This window comes from Osmia lignaria, chromosome 15 (genome assembly GCF_051020975.1).
Source record: "Osmia lignaria lignaria isolate PbOS001 chromosome 15, iyOsmLign1, whole genome shotgun sequence".
NCBI classification, from domain to species: Eukaryota; Metazoa; Arthropoda; class Insecta; order Hymenoptera; family Megachilidae; genus Osmia; species Osmia lignaria.
In genome coordinates, this window is record NC_135046.1 from 13,000,960 (window position 1) to 13,021,137 (window position 20,178).

Genomic DNA, 20,178 nt, shown 5'->3' on the forward strand with positions numbered 1-20,178 from the left:
TTGATGTTAAAGATTGATTGAAATTTGTGTATTTTAAAAAGACCGCCATAAATTAAAATTTTTTTAATTCGATCCTATTGCCATCTATACAAAAAAGGCGCAAACTATTTATTAAAAAAAAAAATTCGATCGGTAACTCGTTGAGTAGTTTACGCCTATTTTGTATAGATGGCGATAGGATCGAATTTTAAAGATTTTAATTTATGGCGGTCTTTTTAAAATACATGAATTTCGATCAATCTTTAATATCAACTTAATCAGCAACAGAACCTCGTATAAAAAGATATTACTCTACATTTTCTACTTACTATTTCATATAGATTCATCACTCTTTGCGACTGTGTCACCAGCCTGGAAATATCCTATATCTATAACCTTAATTTGATAATGTAAATAACCTCAAAAAATTGCCACTATGACATATGATTTCCTATTTAAATTACGTATAAATTTGGATTTATAATTATTAGAAAGTGGATGAGAAATGTTTTGAGTTCTATTAAGGAAATAATTAATAATAACAGAAAAAAATCATTAATGATGATATTATGAATGTTTACAAATAAAAGGGTCAAATTATTCATATGAGTACCAAAATACTTATTTAAGAATATACTGAATAATTTTTAAAGGTTGTTTAAAATGTAAGTAATATGAATTAAGAGTATCAGTCATTTCAATTGTTATTTATTGTGTACAAAAATATTTTAATCCTAAATCCCCTGTAAATAAATATGTTACTCTAATTGACTCTAAATATTGATTTTCAGGTTCCAGGAAATCTAGTAGTATACATATAATAAAATGGCAAAAAGTCATTCAGATGAAATTGTTCTCAGCTATTATGACTGTCTACTCAGAGCTAGTGATGTTGCTTTACTTCAAGGAACACATTGGCTGAACGATGTTATAATAGGATTCTACTTTGAATATCTAGACCAAAGATACAATGGAACTGGTGAAAAAGAATTCTATTTCATAAGCCCAGAATTAACACAGTTACTAAAAATGACAGATCCATCTCAATATTCCATATTCTTGGATCCTGTTAATGTTTCAAACTCCAAATGTATCATTTTTCCTTTGAATAATTGTGACAAAAAAGATGCTGCAGGAGGATCACACTGGAGTTTATTAGTATATTCCAAACAGGAGAAGACATGTTATCATTTTGATTCATCAAAAGGTTTCAATAGTAGCATTGCTTCAAAATTTGCAAAAAATGTAATGAGTTGCATTCTTAATGAAGATAATCTTAATAGAAAATTTGTAGAAGCTGATTGTCCCCAGCAGGACAATGGATATGACTGTGGAATTTATGTATTGTGTTTAACAGATGTAATTATACAATATGTTCTGAAAACTGGGAGAGTAGGGGGATGTGACTGCAGTGAAGTTAAAAGATTGTCACAGTTAAAACGTACGCAATTGTTGAATTTAATTAATGAATTAAAGCGTAAATTAATTACTTGTACATAAATAAAAAGTTATGCGAAAATATTGTTCAAGGATTAATTGATAAATATCAAAGCGTTAGTATGAAACAGCGTTATCTCTTGTACAAAATAAACATATAGATAGAGTTAAGTATAGAGTGTACATAGCCGAGAAAATATTTGGTCCGGATGCAGTTATCAAAGTTAATGTAGCATTTATAACGGTGGATAATCTAAAACTATGAAACTCGAAGTAACGTTAGTTTAAAGCACTATCGTGGCACAAGTTAGTGTGTTTTCAAGGTGCAGTATAAACCTTGAATAGTAACCGTGAACACGTCAGTTTACCTGTGTAAAATTTTAAAAACATTTATAACGAAGATCATCAATTAAATAAAGAATATTCAAATCCTACAATTACTTTTTCTTGATAGTGTTCTATTTTAAGAATACATGAGCTTATTAATATAAATTTTGTTAATAAATTCAAAGTTTTATTTAACACGATAAGCGAGTCAATCGTTGTGTGTCGTAATGTTTAAATATTAACCATACCTAACACGCGATGTCGCGTGATTGGATTTTTAGCATTTGACGTCATCGAACATTATTTTGATGAAATAACATACAATGTTTTAGTTTTAAAAAAAATTAAAACAAAGGAATTCATGTTTAGGCTGTTGGTTGATAAGTTTGTGTTAATTAAGTCACTGATAAACAATCATTATGTCAGTTAGACAAAAGGAGTTGATAGTTAATGGGAACAAGAGTGAAGTGGAAAACAAAATTAAAAAAATAGATAATGGTAGCGAAGGTTTTGTGGCACCTGATGGTGGTTGGGGGTGGATTATTGTGATGGCTGCTGGTTTTTCTAATGTAAGTAATAATTAATTTTATTTCGGTTGAAAATTGCTAGAAAATTTAACTAAGAAATTATTAATAAATTAAATACTGCGTGAGTATTACTGAATACTGATTGAATACTGCTTTAATAACTTGAAATTTATAAATTTTTCAAATAGAAATGTGAAAAATAAATTTCAAATTATTTTTCAGCTATTTTTCACACGGATAAATCAATAAATAGATGTTACAATATATGTTATTTTTTTCAGTTTTGTACATTTCCAGTATTGCAATGTTTCGGATTAATATTCAGAGACAGATTCGCAGAATTAGGAATCAATTCGTCTCAAATAACAACAATATTAAATATAAATTGTACAGTAACATCTTGCCTCGGTATGTTAATGTTTATTAATTAATCTTTCATATTTTTCTTTGTTCATACACTAAATCAACGCTGGAAAAGATTTACCATAACTACACTATATCTTTCATAAATATTGTTACAATATCAACTGTCTAATGCTAACAGACGATGACTCGTTATCATGAATCGACAGAAAGAAATGATCTTATCATACATTTTTGTATGATTCTGTATTTTTTACTCTTATCACTGATACGCTCGTTCGTCATTAATTTATAATACTTTATGGTCCCAATAATAACACGTGCTTATTATTGAGCTTAATTAGTGCAACAATTCTTTTCACTGTTTCGTAATTCTAGATATGTAGAATGTTAAGCGATAAATGATATAAAAGTAGATAAAGAATTTTACCAGGAATTTGACTCAGGTTAATGAAACAAATATTTGATTACGTTGAATCAATTTTTACCTTCTTTTCTAAACTTATAATATTTAATAATACTGCAAATTTGTAAAATAGCACATCAATTTTTTGTTTTATAGGACTAGCTAATGGTCCTTTATTTCGAAAGTTCAGTTGTAGACAGGTAGCATTCGTAGGGGCTCTTGTTTGTGCTATTTCTATTACGATATTGTCAACTATGACAACTTTTACCGGATCTATAATATTTTTTTCAATTTTATATGGTAAGTTAAGCGAATTTTAACTTTAAGTTAACATTCTTGTAAGTTTGGGTCTTGATTGATCCAAGCTCCGCTGTTCAAGAGCTATCTATCGATTTTTAGGTGCTGGTCTCGGTATTACGATGTCATCAAACTCTTTAGCTTTGAATACTTATTTTAAGAAAAAAAGAAGAATTGCCACTGGTCTTAGCTGGACCTGCACTGGCATGGGACCCATAGTAATGCCACAAGTAACGATATTTTATATTAAAAAAATGTTATAAAAATTTATTTAAAATTTTGTTAGATGAAATAATATAGATTTAATAGATACACTTTTATAATTGCAAAATTTGTAACAGAAGGATAGAAAAATATATTAATCTTAAAAAAACAAGATTCAAGTAAGTTGTAGCTGCTAATTTGTTAATGTTGTTGATTTTTAGATAATCACACAATTGATACCACTATATGGGGTGACTGGTACCGTTCTTATTTTTGGAAGTTTCGCATTCAATGCTGTTGTTTGCGCACTTTTATTACAACCAGTTCATTGGCATGTTAAAAAGGAGAAAGACATAGATAAATTAAATAATAGTACAAATGTAGAATCCCAAGGATTACCTCTACCTGATCAGGTATAATATTACTAATAAATAATTTTATAATATAATTTTTAAATATTTTATGATGTACCGCGCTCTTCCACTCCCGTAAGTTTCGCGACTTATGGGGCTTCTGCCCCTGCCTTCAGTAGGCCTTCCTTTACATGCTATTAACTATTTATTAATAAAATAACGTCAAACGTAATAACGCTTTAATTAGGAAACGACAGAAAATCCTCGTCAAAATCGTGAAAACAATATTCAAAGTACTTCCAAATCATTAGAAGATATTGGTGAAAATACCCAGAGCAATTTAAATCTTTCAAGAGGAAAATTTGGAAGTCAGTATTTGTATTATGATGACGAAGAAGATGGCCCTTCTGGTATAGATGTAATGGAACCTGGAACACCTATGATGTCACGAGCTAATGACGGATGGTGTGTATGAATGAACTATATAAAAGATTTATCTAAATAATAAATTTAAAAAACGAATGTATGAGATAGGTTTTCCAGAAGACATACTTCAACTCCATCTATAGTATCCAAGGCATCAAGGAAAGAGAACTCATCGATGAATTCTAGACTATCGATGGATTTGAGTAGACAGTCTAATCTTAATGCAGGATCGTCGGTAAGCAACCTTACTAGGTAAATATTTATTATAAATAGTAACATTAAAAATTTATTAATTGTAAAAAATATTCTAAAGTTCACTATTATTAAAATTGAGTAATAGTGAAATTTGTAAGTAGGCACCTGTTCTTTTTCTTTTTTTTTTTAATTCACAAATAAGTATTGACTATAAATATTTGCAGGCAAAATAGCGAAACAGAAAAAAGTAGAAGAAGGATTTCCAGTTATCAAAAGTCTATGGTTCCATTGATTATTGTCAACGAATCTAATGAACAATCAGAGGACGTTGAACATTGCAAAGATCCGAGTTGTAATGATAAATTAGAACAAAAGCCAGTAATAATAGAAGAAGTTGAAACTGACCAATTAATAAGAAATGTGAGTTTAATGGCAAAAATTAAAACAAACGATTTGATATTTTAATTAAAAACAGGCCAAAGTGTACTCCTAGTACAATTATCAGTACAAATTTTATCTAATTGTTATTTACAGGAATATACGGAAGAAAAGACGAAGAAAACGTTCTTAGAAGCTATAATAATATTCTTTGATTTAGATTTATTACGCGATCTTGTTTATGTTAATATACTATTGGGTATGACGTTTGCCAATTTCACAGAACTGAATTTCTCTCTATTGACCCCGTTTATATTAGGGGAATACGGATATTCGAAAATACAAGTAGCAACATATATGTCACTTTTAGCCGGTGTAGATGTCGGAACCAGGTTGATTATTCCTTTTGTTGCTGATTTTATTGGATGGCAAAATAGAACGTTTTTCTTAGTTGGCGTCTGTGGAATAGCAGCTGGTCGCATAGGTAAAACATTGATGAATTGTTTTGTACAATAAGAAATAAGCAAATTCAATGAAAAATTGTATGAAAATCAAAATTGATAATAATATAGATTTCATTGATTATGAGGATTAAAATGAATCAATCTTTTTCAGTGCTGGCACACGTACAGAATTATGAAGTGACTTTAGCAGTTGCAATCTTAATCGGTATTGGGAAAGCATTACGAACAGTATTCGTAGCTTTGGTAATTTCAAGTCACGTTCCCTTATCAAGACTTCCGGGTGCGACTGGTATTCAATTATTAACCAGTGGCATAGTATTCTTAACATTAGGACCAATTGTTGGTTGGATCAGGGATGTAACATCCAATTACACGATAATGCTACATTGTCTCAATCTGTTTACTTATTTAACTACAATCTCGTGGTTACTCGAAATTTATTTCGTTAAAAGAAAATCAGAAAAGTTGATGGAAAAGAAAAGAAACACCAAGTGAATATGAATCTCGTAACAGAAATAATATTTATTTGTATTAAAATAAGTATAGTATAACTATTATAATAATTAATCACTGATATTGAATTTAATTATTTTTTGCAAAATCATAAATAATATTTAATAGCTATCTCATTTTACTATCTCAAGATAATATTAAACCGTGATAAAGGTAATAAATAACGGTTTTTTTTTTATATGAATACAATTACAGAATTATATAATGATAGTGATTATAAGGTAATTAAAATATTAATTGATATTATGCAATTAGAGGTACGAAATATTGTAATCAGTAACATTATGATTAAACGGAAATACTTTCAGTCCAATCCTTTTTTCCTGTCACCTGGTAATGATAAAGCTCAATGATAGACAATAATAGTAGATTAGATTAATCTCTCACATGTTTTATCGATTATAAAACGTAATGAGTATTCGTTTCGTATAGACACTTTGGACCCTACTGTATGGCTGACGCGTTTGCCATCATACCTTATCGAATTAATTGGGTTCCAAAAATTCCGTGAAATTATTACGTATACTTATGAAAGCATCTTCAATCGAAAGAAAAAAAAATTGTGAATTACAAATTTTGTGTCTGAAAAGGTGACAACGTGCAAGGACTAAAAGGGATGTTATAATAAGTTTTATACAGTGATACTATGCATTGTAAATGAATAGAAATATTATAAGTGTATAATTTATTATTAACGTTATCAACAAGTGTGTAAAATTTCAATGGTATAATTTGTTTAAAGGTTAAACTATATTGAAGTAATTTTAATAATTAAAATTGTGTATTACGATATTGTGATATAATATAAGAAGAATCTCTGAATTTTAATATAAGAAGAAAATGAAAATGAGCGCAGAGGAAGTTACTGTAGTGCCGCCGGATGGAAACTGGGGATGGATGATCGTCGTAGCATACGCATTAAATGGGGTATAAAGTCATTTTTTATGTAACTTTTTTAACGTTTAAACGATTTTATAAAAAATGAACGAATCACAGGTTAAGGGTAGCTTTAGTTAAAAAATGTATTTGACCTTGAAATAACCTGTTAATTTAATTTCAAGAATAATGTCAAGGTCACGGTCAAGATCAAAGTCAAGGTCGAGATTTATTACGCTTGAATTTATTTCAATTTAGTATAATTCAACATAATTCAATTTAAAAAATTCAATTATTATTATTATTATTATTACTAATAAAAACAATTATTGTTCTCAGATATGCACCGTATCCCTCATGCAAGGATTTGTATTAGTATTCAAGGATACGTTTCCTCTATTTGGTTTCAATGCTACAGAAAGTACAGTCATTATTAACACTAATTTAGCATTTGGTATGATACTTGGATTGACTAATGGTCCACTGTTAAGGACTTTTGGATATAGAAAAATGGCTGTTATTGGTAGTATACTTTATAGTATTGGAGTATTTATGACAACATTTGCAAGATCTTTTACTTTTCTTATTATTTCCTATGGTGTATTTGCCTGTAAGTGTAATTGTAATCAACTAATGCTTTACGATAAATAATAATTATACTTTGGAAAAAATATATTATCTTTTATATAGCGTTAGGTACGACTATAACGTCGTCTGCCTTCTCATATGCATTAAATTCATATTTTACGACAAAAAGAGGACGAGCAATGTCCTTGGCATTAACAATTATTGGATTGGGCCCTATAATTGTACCTCAAATAACTACGTTCCTCGTTTCATATTATGGATTTCAGGTATTACGAATTTTTTGTTCGTATTAATTTTAAAAAAATAGTATTAGGTACTGATATTAGGATTTTTTGTAAAATCCTAATTTTGTGAGATCTGGAATATTAGAATTTAGGATTTTGAACTGAAATTTAAATTTCCATGTAATTTATCATATTTTTTTGCATATTGTATCGGTAGGGCACAATACTATTGTATGGAGCTTTCAGTTTACATTCGTTAGTAGGTAGCTTGCTACTTCGCCCTCTCAAATGGTATGCGAAAAATGTGACTAATCAAACCGACACAACGAATGAAATACCATCAAACAATGACAAAGAAAATAAAATTATAGGTAAGAATTTTCTGAATAAATATCGACAATATTTTGATAATACTCAACAATATTCAAATTACAGATGAAAAAACTACTTTACAAGACGAAGGAAGTTCAAAAGATACGGATATAAGTGATAATTTACAAAAAAAAAGAAGAGTGACTATTTCAAGTATTGATCATGATGCTGAAATTGGAAGCATATATGGATTTGATATATCCTATATTCGGCAACTATCAGAAACGCCAAGTGGTAAAGAAAATACATATTATATTTTCAGTTTCAATACAACTTCACCTATTTGTATATAATGTCGTTTAAATTTCAATAAAACAATTATTAATTTATTTTTGGGGGGAGACAGAAATAGATGTATATCAAAGCACCGAAGATTGCAGTAGAGTAGCAAAAGAACGAAAAATAGCTCGTCTTAATAATCGCTGTAAGTACAAAGAATTAAAAAGAAAAAAGAACAATAAAATTTAAATAAATTTAAATTTCAGTTAAAAGCATTGAAACTATTAATCTTGGCAGTAGTGTGAAAATTTTCGAAGGAAAACCTAGTTCCGTGAAATACAGTAATTTAAATGGTTACGAGACGAACGATTCTGTTAAGACAAATGCAACAGAAAATCAGACATTGTTGGAAGAAAATACTTTGGATAATGGAACTGATAACAATGAAAAGTATGTATATCTACACAAACTTCACTTATTCGGAAATTTCATATCAATTAATACTTAGAAAATATTTATTTGACTGTAAGGATTAATTATTATTAATTTTCAACAATTTAACTTTAATTACAGACCTAAAAAGAAGTGGAGTATACTAAGAATATTCAAAACGATAACTGAATTATTTGATCTCAATCTATTACGAGATCCAATCTATGTAAATATAATGTTGGGAATGTCCGTAGCTATTTTCGCTGAAATCAATTTCTCTCAATTAACACCATTTATTTTATCGGATATGAAATTGTCGAACAACCAAATTGCGACTACAATGAGCGTTATTGCTAGTGTTGATTTGGTTTTCAGAACTCTTTCTCCCTTTGTTGGGGAATGGCTTCATCAACCACCTAGAATAATGTACATGTTTAGTTTATGCCTTTTGATCCTTAGCAGAACATGTACGTATTACATACATAATTATTACAAAATTTAAAATATAGTTAATATTAAAATGCAATAATATTTAATAGTGTTTAATATTGTTATATTAAAATATTTTTCCATGATTTCTTTTATTATTTATTTTTAACAAATATATGTTTGTTTGATTTATCCTGCAGCTTTATTATTTGCCGATGGATTTGTCTCACTAATAATAGTCGCTGTGGGAATAGGAACTGCTAAAGGTTTTCGTTCAGTTTACATGAGTCTGGTAATACCATCTTATGTACCAATTGACAGATTACCGAATGCATCAGGAATTCAAATGATCGTAAATGGAGTGATACTTCTTTCTGCTGGTCCAATGCTTGGTATATAAAATAACAAATAAATAGTTCAAAAAAGCAGTATATAGTCATTAGTATAACAAATACAATTTTAAAACAATACATTTTTCTTATTTATATGTTTTCGTATTTTAATAAATCTTTTGTTTATAACATTTACAGGTGTAATGCGTGACAGTATTGGCAGCTATACATGCAGTTTAATTACCATAAATTCCGCAACAGCACTCACAGTGATAATGTGGTCAATAGAAATAGTAATTGTTAAAAGAAGAAATTCAAAAACAAAATCAGAACAACAAGAACATTGTTGATTGACAATAAAATCTAGTAAATTTCAGAAATTTATTAGAAGCCACTTTCTATCATATGTACCGTCAACCATTATCAATTTCCCATTACAGTACCATTAAAAAATCCATTTGTCATAAAAATTGAATTTTAAAAGTAAACTATGGTAAACATCAATAGAAGAACAAAGCATTAAATAATAAATAAGTATTGTTGTTTATTATATTTTTAAGTAGCATTAACATTTTTGTATATATAAATATAACAAATAATAGTATTTATTTTAAGATATTAGAAATTATACTTTTTGTACAAATTTAATTTCTCCTTTTTCTAAACATTTTCTTTATATAGATGAAAATCTGTACGGCGAGCTTTCTATAGGAAAGTAGTAACCGCAACGGTATATGAAGTATGTAACTGCTATGGAATTTAATTAAGGTCGCGTGCTTGTTCAATGTCGTACGCCACAGAAACGAACTTAATGATACGAAGTGTTTCGTTACCGCAGCTCTGGTCTCTTAACAACCACGATCTTTCATCCTAACAATACGTTGTTTTTTCTCAGAATCTTCCGGTAAAAGTTCTCACACGCCATTAAAAGAACAAGCTACTATTAGCAGTTTCGTTCAAAACAGATGATTCCTTTTGTATTCGTAATTCAGAAAACCATAATGTTTTATTATTGAAAATACGAAAAGATATTTCATATAAAAATTGCTAATTATTATTTACAGGTATAAGAAGAGATCTTGAATTTTGGAATTTTACACTATTTATATTATTTTTTGGAATTTTATTTAAACTTCAAATCATTTTTAAACGACTGGTTCGAGTCTGCGCCCGCAACTGTGCTCGCGGGCAGCCCTGGGCGCCCGTCTTACTAATTACTGGGCACACCTACACTGGTTACAGTCTGAATCCTGGAAATATTTTTAGGTATAATAAAATTAGAGAGTACCACCATTTGATATTTAAGTCACGAAAAGTGCTCGCACTTTTCAATTGATGAAACAACATGAACCGGAATACGGTCTCCTTTCACCGTATAATCGGGAAAGTCTTAAACATTGTCAATCCAACCCGTACGCGGAATACCTATGAATGTGCATTCATAGTGTCATCGGAATACGAATGACTAACTTCTTTTTGGCTGGTTTCCATTTATGCAAAATCAGCGAAAGTGAAATAGGAAAGCAAATTATGTGTCGAAGAAAAATGTTTGCAAAACAGGTAAGTGAAACACAATAAAATTAAATTCGTAATTATCATGACTTAGAAATATCATATAAAATTAACCCGGGATTTTTTAATATATAAATACTGTTTTATAATTATTTATACAATTAGAGTAATAAAATTTACAGTTATAATTACCTTACATTCTGCTTATAATATTTTCAATTTTAACTGTATTTACAAATACAAAAAATAATATTTACGTAAGTAGAAAAATATGATATTTAATATTGACTATACAATATTCACGACTTATTACTTAATTACCATGTTGACTTATGTTTAATTTAATCATACACTGGCCGTATAAAGTTTTACACTAGCACCTTAGACACTAAGATTATTTCATTTGCGTTTTATAACACAACATGAAAGGCAGTCTTTCAAATCTGAAAGTTATTGATAAACAGTCAATTATTTATTCACTATTATAAATTGTAGTTCGTTGAACTTCATGTTTAATGAATATGCATGTCATCGTTTAGCTCGTGAAACCTATAAACAAAATCGGTATAAGTAACAGACATATATTTATGAAACTGAATATTTTACGGTAAAAAAACGCTATTTTTATTTTATCAATTTTTACATAAAATATTCCGAATTATTTATTAAAAATGTTATTAATATTTAATCACCTTTGAATGTCCAGAATAAAGCACAGGTCCATCCAGCCCTTCTCCAGTCGCTCCTTCCCCAGTGTCATCAGAATTCAACGAAGCAAACTCTTCATGCTCCATAATTCCCCATAAAGGAATATTCTCCTTCCCCGTGGAGGCAACCGCTAAATTATTTACTGCCTGTGGAAGTACCTGATAAGCCTTTTCAATTGCTTCGAATTCACTAAAGTTTCCATTACTATCATTTGTATTATCAATTTTTGTTTCATTTTTTTTTTCCTCTTTGAGATTGTTTTTAGAAGACGTTTCTAAATCGGTTTGTGGTGTCACTACGTAGACTCGTTCTTTGTCAACAGGCGATACGGACACAGAATACGCTTTCCATGTCGTATTTTCCTCTGTCGTAGATTTATTTTTGCTCTCTAAAACGCTGTCCTCTGTCTTAGACGTTTCTACTCGTAAAACTTTGACCGGCTGGAAAGGAAAGTTCAATGTATTTGTAAATGTTGGCGTAATTAAATAGGCCTGACCTCACCAAAAATTTTCAGTTCACCCCCTTTACCATTTAAAACTCTAAAATTTCACAATTTCCAAAATCTCAAAATTCAATAATATCAGAATTGTTTAATTTTTATTGGACCTCTATCCGAAAATTCTAGTTACGCCAATGTTTGGAAGAATAATATGAGATAATTATGTGTATATGAGGTAATTATATTAGTAATCGTTAATTATTAATTAGATTGTTTGTAAAGATATTAAAGCAAATTACCGTTCTAGTTTCTTCGATGCGATTACTCGCAGAACCCTCGTGTTCCACTTCGTTGAAACTGAAGCCAGCTAAAGAATACGTTTTCACACTTTCGTTGTGATCAATTGATTCCCCTGGTTCTGTTGTCGTCAGGTACTTCGTTGGAATTTTCTTCGATGGCAACAGATAGGGATGCGGCGAACTTGGGAGAACAGTGTTAGACGTCGTTGGCTTTGAATACTCCTGAGTGAAAAAAGGAAACTTAACAAAATTATCCCTTTATCTTCCTATTCATTTCTGTATAGTGCATTTCTTTTAAATTTAATTAGCTTATTATATATATATATATATTTTTTTTTTTAAATAGTAGAAAGGAAAAATTATAATGTCTTAAACTTACTTGTATTGTCCAATTATCAATATTTTTCTGCAATCTTCGTACATCAATAGAATTGCTCACTTTTGGTAGGATATTTTTTGTATTATTATTTTGTACTGTATTTATCGATGTCCTTACTTGTTGAACATTTAATTTATTGGAATCATTAAAATGGTACTGTGATTGTAAACTATTGATAATTTGAATATCATTTCTTGATTCTTGTTGAATATAATTATCGATGTTGTTTGAATTAGAATTAGAAGAAGGTACTTTTCTTGGTTGACTTCTTTCAAAATTAGTTCTAACACTCCAGTCTCCATATGATTGTTGAAATGGTACTGGTGTGTATTCTGATGTGTACGGAATAACAACTTGTACCTGAAACATCATTAAAATTAGGTCGTTCTAATTTTGGAATTTTGGAATTCTTGCTATAGGTTACAACGTATTAACTTACTTGTTTATTTCGTTTAACACTTTGTTGTTTCGGAACCACGTCCTTTGAATAAAGATTCTCTTGTTTCTCAAATTTCTTCCCATCATTAGAATTATTCCAACGAGGAAGAGAATCCGAGTACGCATGATTTCCATAAGATTCATTTTTCAAATCCAAATTCGTCCACAACAATCCCTGCCCTCCACTTTGATGATTTACATAAGGTGTATTAATCGTTGATGCTTCAACATCCTCATTTTTATTATATCCCAAACTTGAGGGAGTCGTTGTTTCCAAAGCACCATTAATATTCCTGATATCCGACAAGGAATAAGATTCGCTCTGTCTAATAAAATTCGAAGAATCCTCAAAATATATATTATCAGTCTCTAAAGTGTAATCCGTAGTCGTCTTTAAAATATTATCAAAACCTTCTTCAGCATTGTAGGTGTTAGTAGATGGTGACCATTTTGTATCAGGGTGAACCTCATCCTTTTTAGTGAGGTCTAATAATGGAGACTCTTCAAAGTGTACAAAATCCTTGGAATTATCAGGTATCTGAGAATCTTTGATGATACTACTGCTGGAGGATAGGTCATCAGGATATTGATTACTTTGATCATTAAAATTGGATGATCCAAAGCTGGGCGGAGGATCTAAGTTCTGAGTATGAACATAATGGACGTTGGATTCTTCGTGATAGCCATTATCATTTTCATTAAAATTTGACGATCCAAAATTGGCCACACTAGGATGATTACCACCTCCATTTTGATTTTCTTGATCAGGTGGTCCAGAAATCGGAGGCTGATTATACTCCAAAGGTTCTTTAGTTCCTGATCCATAATTCTGAGGGGCAGCACTTAAACGACCCTCCCCAGCCTGTGTCCCACTGGATGTTAAATCTTCATTCCCCCGAAGATTGGAATGTCCATTGATTTGTATATTTGGTTGCTGATCAGGATTCGATAAAGTAGATTCGAAGTGGGGACTTGGAGGTACGGGATGAGGATACAGAGGAGGACCTTGTGCGAAACTTGGGACACTGATGTCTTGGGATGCTGAATGGTGATTGTCATGATTTATAGGATTACTTGGAGGGAGATAGCCATTAGAAATTTGTGGATGTGGATGATGGTCGTCGCGTAGTCCGCCACCTTGCATAGGGATCCAAGGAATTCTATTGCAAGGATTACAAGACTTTCCTTTATTCATGGCAACATATGGTGCGGGATTATTTCTCAAAGGCTGGATATTGTGTACAATCGCTGGAGGAGCATTGTAAGATGGCAACGGATTGGGAGGAAGATTTATAGGTGGACCAGGATGTATCCCCACTGGATGCTGATTTGGAGGTGGACCCAAAGGTGGATACAGAGGTCCAGGGGGGTGCAATGGTGGACCAGATTGCAAATTAAACTGTGGGGGACTGCGAGGTTGGAATGGTGTTTCTATAGGTGGGGGTACTGGAGATGAAACTCCATAATTGAAGGGGTTCAACCAGTTCATCAATTTGGAAAAGTATCCTGGTGCATCTGTTGGGGAGGGGTTTGCTACTCTTCCTGATCTTAGTGAATGAGGCCTTGGTGGCGGGGGTGGAACCAGATATTCATTTAATTCGATTCTTCTGCTATTTCGAATGAAATTTGGTGCATTATTGAATGATGGTCCACCTCGATCATTTTTCAGGCTTGATGAATTATGACATGAGATGATGAGAAGTGTTGTTAATAAAACCTAGAATCACAGAAATTTAATTTTGGTATAGTGTTTTTATGGGGTTCAGACATTCTTAAACTACAGGTGGCAGATGTATAGTTGAGTTAAAAATCCAAAGATGTTAGTAGATTTAAAAGTGATACCAGAAGGACCGTATCTTCTTTTTCCGTTTCTTCACTTTCTTATGCAGTTCCGGTTCTCGTGACAAGTACGCTCTTTGCGACTAACTCTCGTTCTCTCTCACACATACGCATATTTTACAGTAAACGTGAAATAGCACGTGAAATACTACGGGAACCATTGAATCTACAACTCGTGAGAAAATCCCCATAGATAATTGCTAGGGTCCCTCAAATCTTCTCTGCGCTGGATTTTATGCTATGTTTGTTCCCCTTTCACTTCTGACCTTTTGTTTTCGATAGCTTCATTGAATATCATTCTACAAACATAGTGATCTAGTAGATGATTAATTATCTTCTTTTTCATTATTATACTTTCAATTTTAAGATCAGTTATTTGTTGCATGAAAAATTTCTGGAATGCATTTGAATTTTATTTGAACTAATTATGAATTATTTTGCGAAAAGATGAATATACTAGGTGTATTGATTATATTGGATTAATATGGCTAATTAACAAAAATATCAATACTTATATAATTATCAATAATTAGCTATCAACGAACAACTGCTACCTATTAGTTACCACTTTCCATTTACGATTAACTATTGACCACTCATCATTTACTAGGTACTATTTATGTACCATTTTTATCATTTTTCCCCATTTTTATTATTCTTAAATGACAAATTTGAAATTTCTTGTAATTAATGTTTAATTGAACTAATCAATCTTGAATACATATGATTATGGTGTAGATTTATTGGAACTGAAATTATTAATGAGAATGATTTTCTACAATTTTATCTTGACGCTTAAAGTGCTAAGATGGATCTGATTTTCATTGAAGAGTAGGTGGTTCACACAGTGTAACAGCTGAAGTAGTATATAAGAGAAACCCTCGTGTAGCAGGGATAATGTAGGTAAGTGGGCTGTGGGTATTACGAGAGTCGACCTATAGTGAGAAGATGTAATATGCGGTTGCATGTAATCTGTATAATGCACATTCAGCAAGGTTTTTTTTTCTATGTGTAGGGGAACACGTGTGGTAAATGGATTTCGACGTTAATCAAGACTAACCAATGTCAATCATGAGATTGCAATTTTCTTCCTCGCGGATAATTCGTGCTGACATTATTCTATCGCTTCCAAAGCAATTTGACAATTAGATCAAAAATTTATTTATCCAAATTATCATAGAATGGTGAATTCATATAATTATGAATTTTTGTCCCAATTGTTATTGCATTTCTCTTCTTTTAAATCGAAAATCACATCTCTCTGTTAGTCTCTGTTAATATATTACTACATCATGACTAATTAATTCTATGTAATTGTAATCCTATATAATTTTGCATCACTTATATACGTAGTTCGTTAAATGGAATGAAACATACTTGCAGATCATATCTAGCCACATTTTTACATAGTTTCTTTGTTAAGCAATTAAGCTGAGGAAGGTTCTGTTTGTCAGGAAGTTAGCGAAAAGAGATAAGCGGAAATCTTGAAATCCTACTTCCAACAAGAAACAACTTAAAAAAATAATGAGAAAGTACCTTGATAGTGAGATTTAGCTGTGACTATACCTCAAAAACATTGTAAAATATGTCTATCACAAAATTAGTATCTGGAATTAGTATCTGAGATCGGAATTTTTGAAATTTTGAAATTCTGGAATTCTCGAATGTTGGGATGTTAAAGTGTTAGAATGATTATTTTTTAACTAGTTACACCAATGATTGGGATCCTCCCTTCCTAGTTGCACTAATGGTTGGAGTTCTTCCCTTGTAGGAGTTAATAGAAATTATCTTTGAAGGTTGATACATAAGAACTAATAGCTTATTCGAAGAAAATCGTTATTGACACTGTGATAAAGTGAAAAAACGTGCAAACGGAAAGCGACAGATTTAGGTCGTAGACGGAAGAGTTTCGCTCCTACGTTGGCACTATGCCAAACGACCAGGATCATTCGAAAGCGTCGAGCATATGTTTTCTTCGCATCATTCATGTCGTCCTTGTTGGATCATGTACGATTGACCATTCGGCATGTGTACAAATCAGTTCATTCTGGCTTTCGACATCTTTCAGACGTGAAATAAATGGTATTCAAATGAAGGAAAATTCCAAATTAGAAACTTGGATTAAAATTAATCCATTGAAATTAGGACCTTAGAATTTGAATCTTTAAATTGGAATAAAAATCTTCAATTATTAAGTACACTAAACTAGTTGTTAAAAGTGTCATTTTTCTTTGGCATAAGGAGTTTTGAGCTTTATAAAGAATTTTTGAATTTCAAAGTTATATACGTAAAAATGTTATCTTATCTTTTTGACTTATTTTTTTACATAAAATTATCCCTTTACTTGTTGTACAAGTAAATTTCTTGAAAGTCCCAAATTTGGTCATTCTATTCAGTTATCGTGCTACCATTCTTTTGAATTGGTGATTTTTAACTTTCGCCTGGTATGCTTTGCATGACAAATTAACCACCTGTTCTTATATGCAGTTCCATACAAAACGTAGTAGTTGAATACAGGGTCAATCTGACCCATAAGAATGTTATTAAAATATAAATTATAATCAATTTTTATTTCAACTGTTTCTATTTAATCTACGAACTACCGCAAGTTTTTGAACTATGCTTATGAAATATTTATTTTAATTTAAAATTGAAAAAACAGATTACAGTTATATCCATGGACATCAAGTGCCACATGTTTAAGATGACACACATGACAATATGTTCTTCTGCTTGAATACTACTTCACGGACTAGTTTTTTCTTAAATGTAATTCCAATGTCGTAAATAAAGAGGACGCTTACGATAAGTGCATATTCATAGTGCAACGCAATGATGCAATTTAATGCACATTGTACAATATAGATATAATACAATAATAATAGAAAAATACTATTTCAATTATTGTTTTACATTTTTATTGAAAAATTGACATAGAATATAATTAAAAAAATAAATAACTGAGTTATTTTACTTTTGATCAAATCAAAACTAATTTGATTAACAGTAGGTACATCTAATTTAAAAAACTTATTAAGATTTTAAATTTTGCAAAATTAAAAATTTGTTTTTAGATTTTAATCCATTCTTCCCCCATTTATATTTTATTACTCACCCGATGAACGTTCATTTTTCACTGAAGTGTCTTCAGGATCTTCTCCTCAGAAACATGACACAAAAACCACGTTAAAATAAAAAATCACAGTTTTCTTCGGCGAAACAACAGAGAAAGATATAAAAGTTAACTTTTCACCTTTGGTAACACAAGATACGAAAGAACTGTCGCTTCTTCAAGGTTGGGTGAGGATTGAATAACACGGATGCCGTTTAAAGGAAGTTTATGGAAAGAAGGAGAACAAAAGAAAAAACGCGAAGAAAGGTGCACACTTCGTTAAGGTCAAAGAGAGAGTCCATTGGATCGTCTTCCATGCAAGTCGCTTATATACATTTGCTCCTTCTTCACTTCCATCTTGTTTTCTGTCTTCCTTCAGCCTTTTATCCTTTCTCTTGCACCCGAAGAATCGAACTCCTTTTCTATCCACCGATCTCTCCCACGTTACGCACCTTCTTTTACCTGTTAACCCCCTGCTGGAGAACGATACTGAAGAAAATCTACCTGGCTCTAAGGGTTGCTGAAGAAACCATTGAAAAATGGTTTGTAACACTGATTTTAAAGGAATTCAACTTTTCTGTTCTATATAGGGTGGTTCACTTAAATTCAATTCTATTACTAATAACAACAACCTTGAATTCCTAGGAGCAGTAAAAGCAATTCCTAGAAATTTAGATAATGGAAGCTAAAATGTAACGTTGTTTTCGTGTTAAAAAATGTGGAACATGTTTATTTTTGTCATAAACAAGGTATTGTACTATGTTTGCTCAAAATTCAGCTTTTATAACACTCTTCAATAAAGCAATAAAACCAGCAGGTAATATATTCGCGAGAATGCACACCCAACGATTACATCTTCAGTAGTCATGAACCGGTGTAGTACAATACGTAAAATGAATATTTTATCTGTTCTTGAAATTCTCATTTTGGGTTACATTCCTATGGGAATGTCTCAAATAATTGCTTCATCTCGAACGTGCATAATGCCTGGAACATTTGAGATCAATGATGGCACGTGTCAGAATTACTACATCTGTGTTTATGATGGTGATGAATACATCTCTTATGATTTAAAATGTGCTACTTCTATGGTGTTTGATCCTTCGTTGGGATACTGTACGTCGCCTTCGACCTATACTTGTACACAAACTACACCGGCTTTGAAGGCATCAACGGAATCACCAGCTTCAACGGCATCATCGGCTTCAACAGAACCACCAGCTTCAACGGCATCATCAGCGTCACCAGCGTCACCACCATCATCGGCTTCAACGGCATCGTCAGCTTCAACGGCATCATCAGCGTCACCAGCGTCACCACCATCATCGGCTTCAACGGAACCACCAGCTTCAACGGCATCATCAGCGTCACCAGCGTCACCACCATCATCGGCTTCAACAGCATCGTCAGCTTCAACGGAACCACCAGCTTCAACGGCATCATCAGCGTCACCAGCGTCACCACCATCATCGGCTTCAACGGAATCAACGGCTTCAACGGCATCGTCGGCGTCACCAGCGTCACCACCATCATCGGCTTCAACGGAATCAACGGCTTCAACGGCATCGTCGGCTTCAACTGCATCGTCAGCTTCAACGGCATCATCAGCGTCACCACCATCATCGGCTTCAACGGCGTCATCGGCTTCAACGACACCGTCGACATCAACAACGTCAACAGCATCATCAACGACAGAAGCTCCATGTGTAGCCAATGGCAGATTCAAAATTGAAGATCCTAAGTGTCAGAAATATTATTTCTGTTATATAGATGGTACAACTGTAATTAGATATAATCTTCAATGTCCTAATGATTTGAGATTTAATGACAATACAAAGAAATGTGTCTTAGCAGCGTCTTATCCTTGTATTGCTACAAGCTGAACAAGGTAATGCAGTCGCCACTGATTAATTGAATGGAATGTTTCTTTGATTGTAGAATAAAAAGAAGAATTAAGAAATTTTGATGTCGACGTATGCAAGTAAATGGAATTTTATCGTAATTTAATTTTGATGATTTATTGCAGTTTCCTAGAAAATGGAATGGAAATAGATGCCGTGCTGCGGAATTGAATAATAAATGATAAAGCATTTTAAAATCAAGTACTTATG

General features: G+C 31.6%; 3 protein-coding genes across 5 annotated transcripts; 2 read left to right on the forward strand and 1 right to left on the reverse strand.

The window, feature by feature from the left end:
* The first annotated feature begins 100 nt into the window (after positions 1-100).
* On the forward strand, positions 101-1,479 carry LOC117608411 (sentrin-specific protease 8). Its single transcript, XM_034333481.2, has 2 exons — positions 101-644; positions 771-1,479. Exon 2 carries the CDS (start codon positions 805-807, stop codon positions 1,477-1,479), a length of 675 nt encoding a protein of 224 aa, XP_034189372.1. The 5' UTR covers positions 101-644; positions 771-804.
* Positions 1,480-1,633: 154 nt separating this feature from the next.
* On the forward strand, positions 1,634-9,900 carry LOC117608408 (uncharacterized). 3 transcript variants are annotated; one of them, XM_034333473.2, is made up of 12 exons: positions 1,634-1,739; positions 2,113-2,312; positions 2,552-2,678; positions 3,196-3,339; positions 3,439-3,566; positions 3,762-3,953; positions 4,141-4,358; positions 4,428-4,571; positions 4,739-4,934; positions 5,049-5,376; positions 5,508-6,796; positions 7,085-7,218. In XM_034333473.2, the coding sequence occupies exons 2-11, from the start codon at positions 2,163-2,165 to the stop codon at positions 5,849-5,851; spliced, it is 1,971 nt and encodes a 656-aa protein (XP_034189364.2). In that variant the 5' UTR covers positions 1,634-1,739; positions 2,113-2,162; the 3' UTR covers positions 5,852-6,796; positions 7,085-7,218. The 3 variants fall into 3 exon arrangements, with proteins under 3 accessions (XP_034189364.2, XP_034189369.1, XP_034189371.1); XM_034333478.2 differs by lacking the exons at positions 1,634-1,739; positions 2,113-2,312; positions 2,552-2,678; ... (5 more) ...; positions 4,739-4,934; positions 5,049-5,376 and adding exons at positions 7,436-7,599; positions 7,775-7,928; positions 7,993-8,163; ... (3 more) ...; positions 9,210-9,401; positions 9,540-9,900 and having other exon boundaries at positions 5,852-6,796; positions 7,085-7,355; XM_034333480.2 differs by lacking the exons at positions 1,634-1,739; positions 2,113-2,312; positions 2,552-2,678; ... (5 more) ...; positions 4,739-4,934; positions 5,049-5,376 and adding exons at positions 7,436-7,599; positions 7,775-7,928; positions 7,993-8,163; ... (3 more) ...; positions 9,210-9,401; positions 9,540-9,900 and having other exon boundaries at positions 5,852-6,796; positions 7,085-7,355.
* Positions 9,901-11,051: 1,151 nt separating this feature from the next.
* Positions 11,052-18,378, reverse strand: LOC117608407 (uncharacterized). The gene is made up of 6 exons (XM_034333472.2): positions 18,071-18,378; positions 13,118-14,833; positions 12,679-13,038; positions 12,300-12,521; positions 11,546-12,001; positions 11,052-11,402 (listed from the first exon to the last, which is right to left on the reverse strand). The coding sequence occupies exons 1-6, from the start codon at positions 18,083-18,085 to the stop codon at positions 11,382-11,384; spliced, it is 2,790 nt and encodes a 929-aa protein (XP_034189363.2). The 5' UTR covers positions 18,086-18,378; the 3' UTR covers positions 11,052-11,381.
* Positions 18,379-20,178: the final 1,800 nt, after the last annotated feature.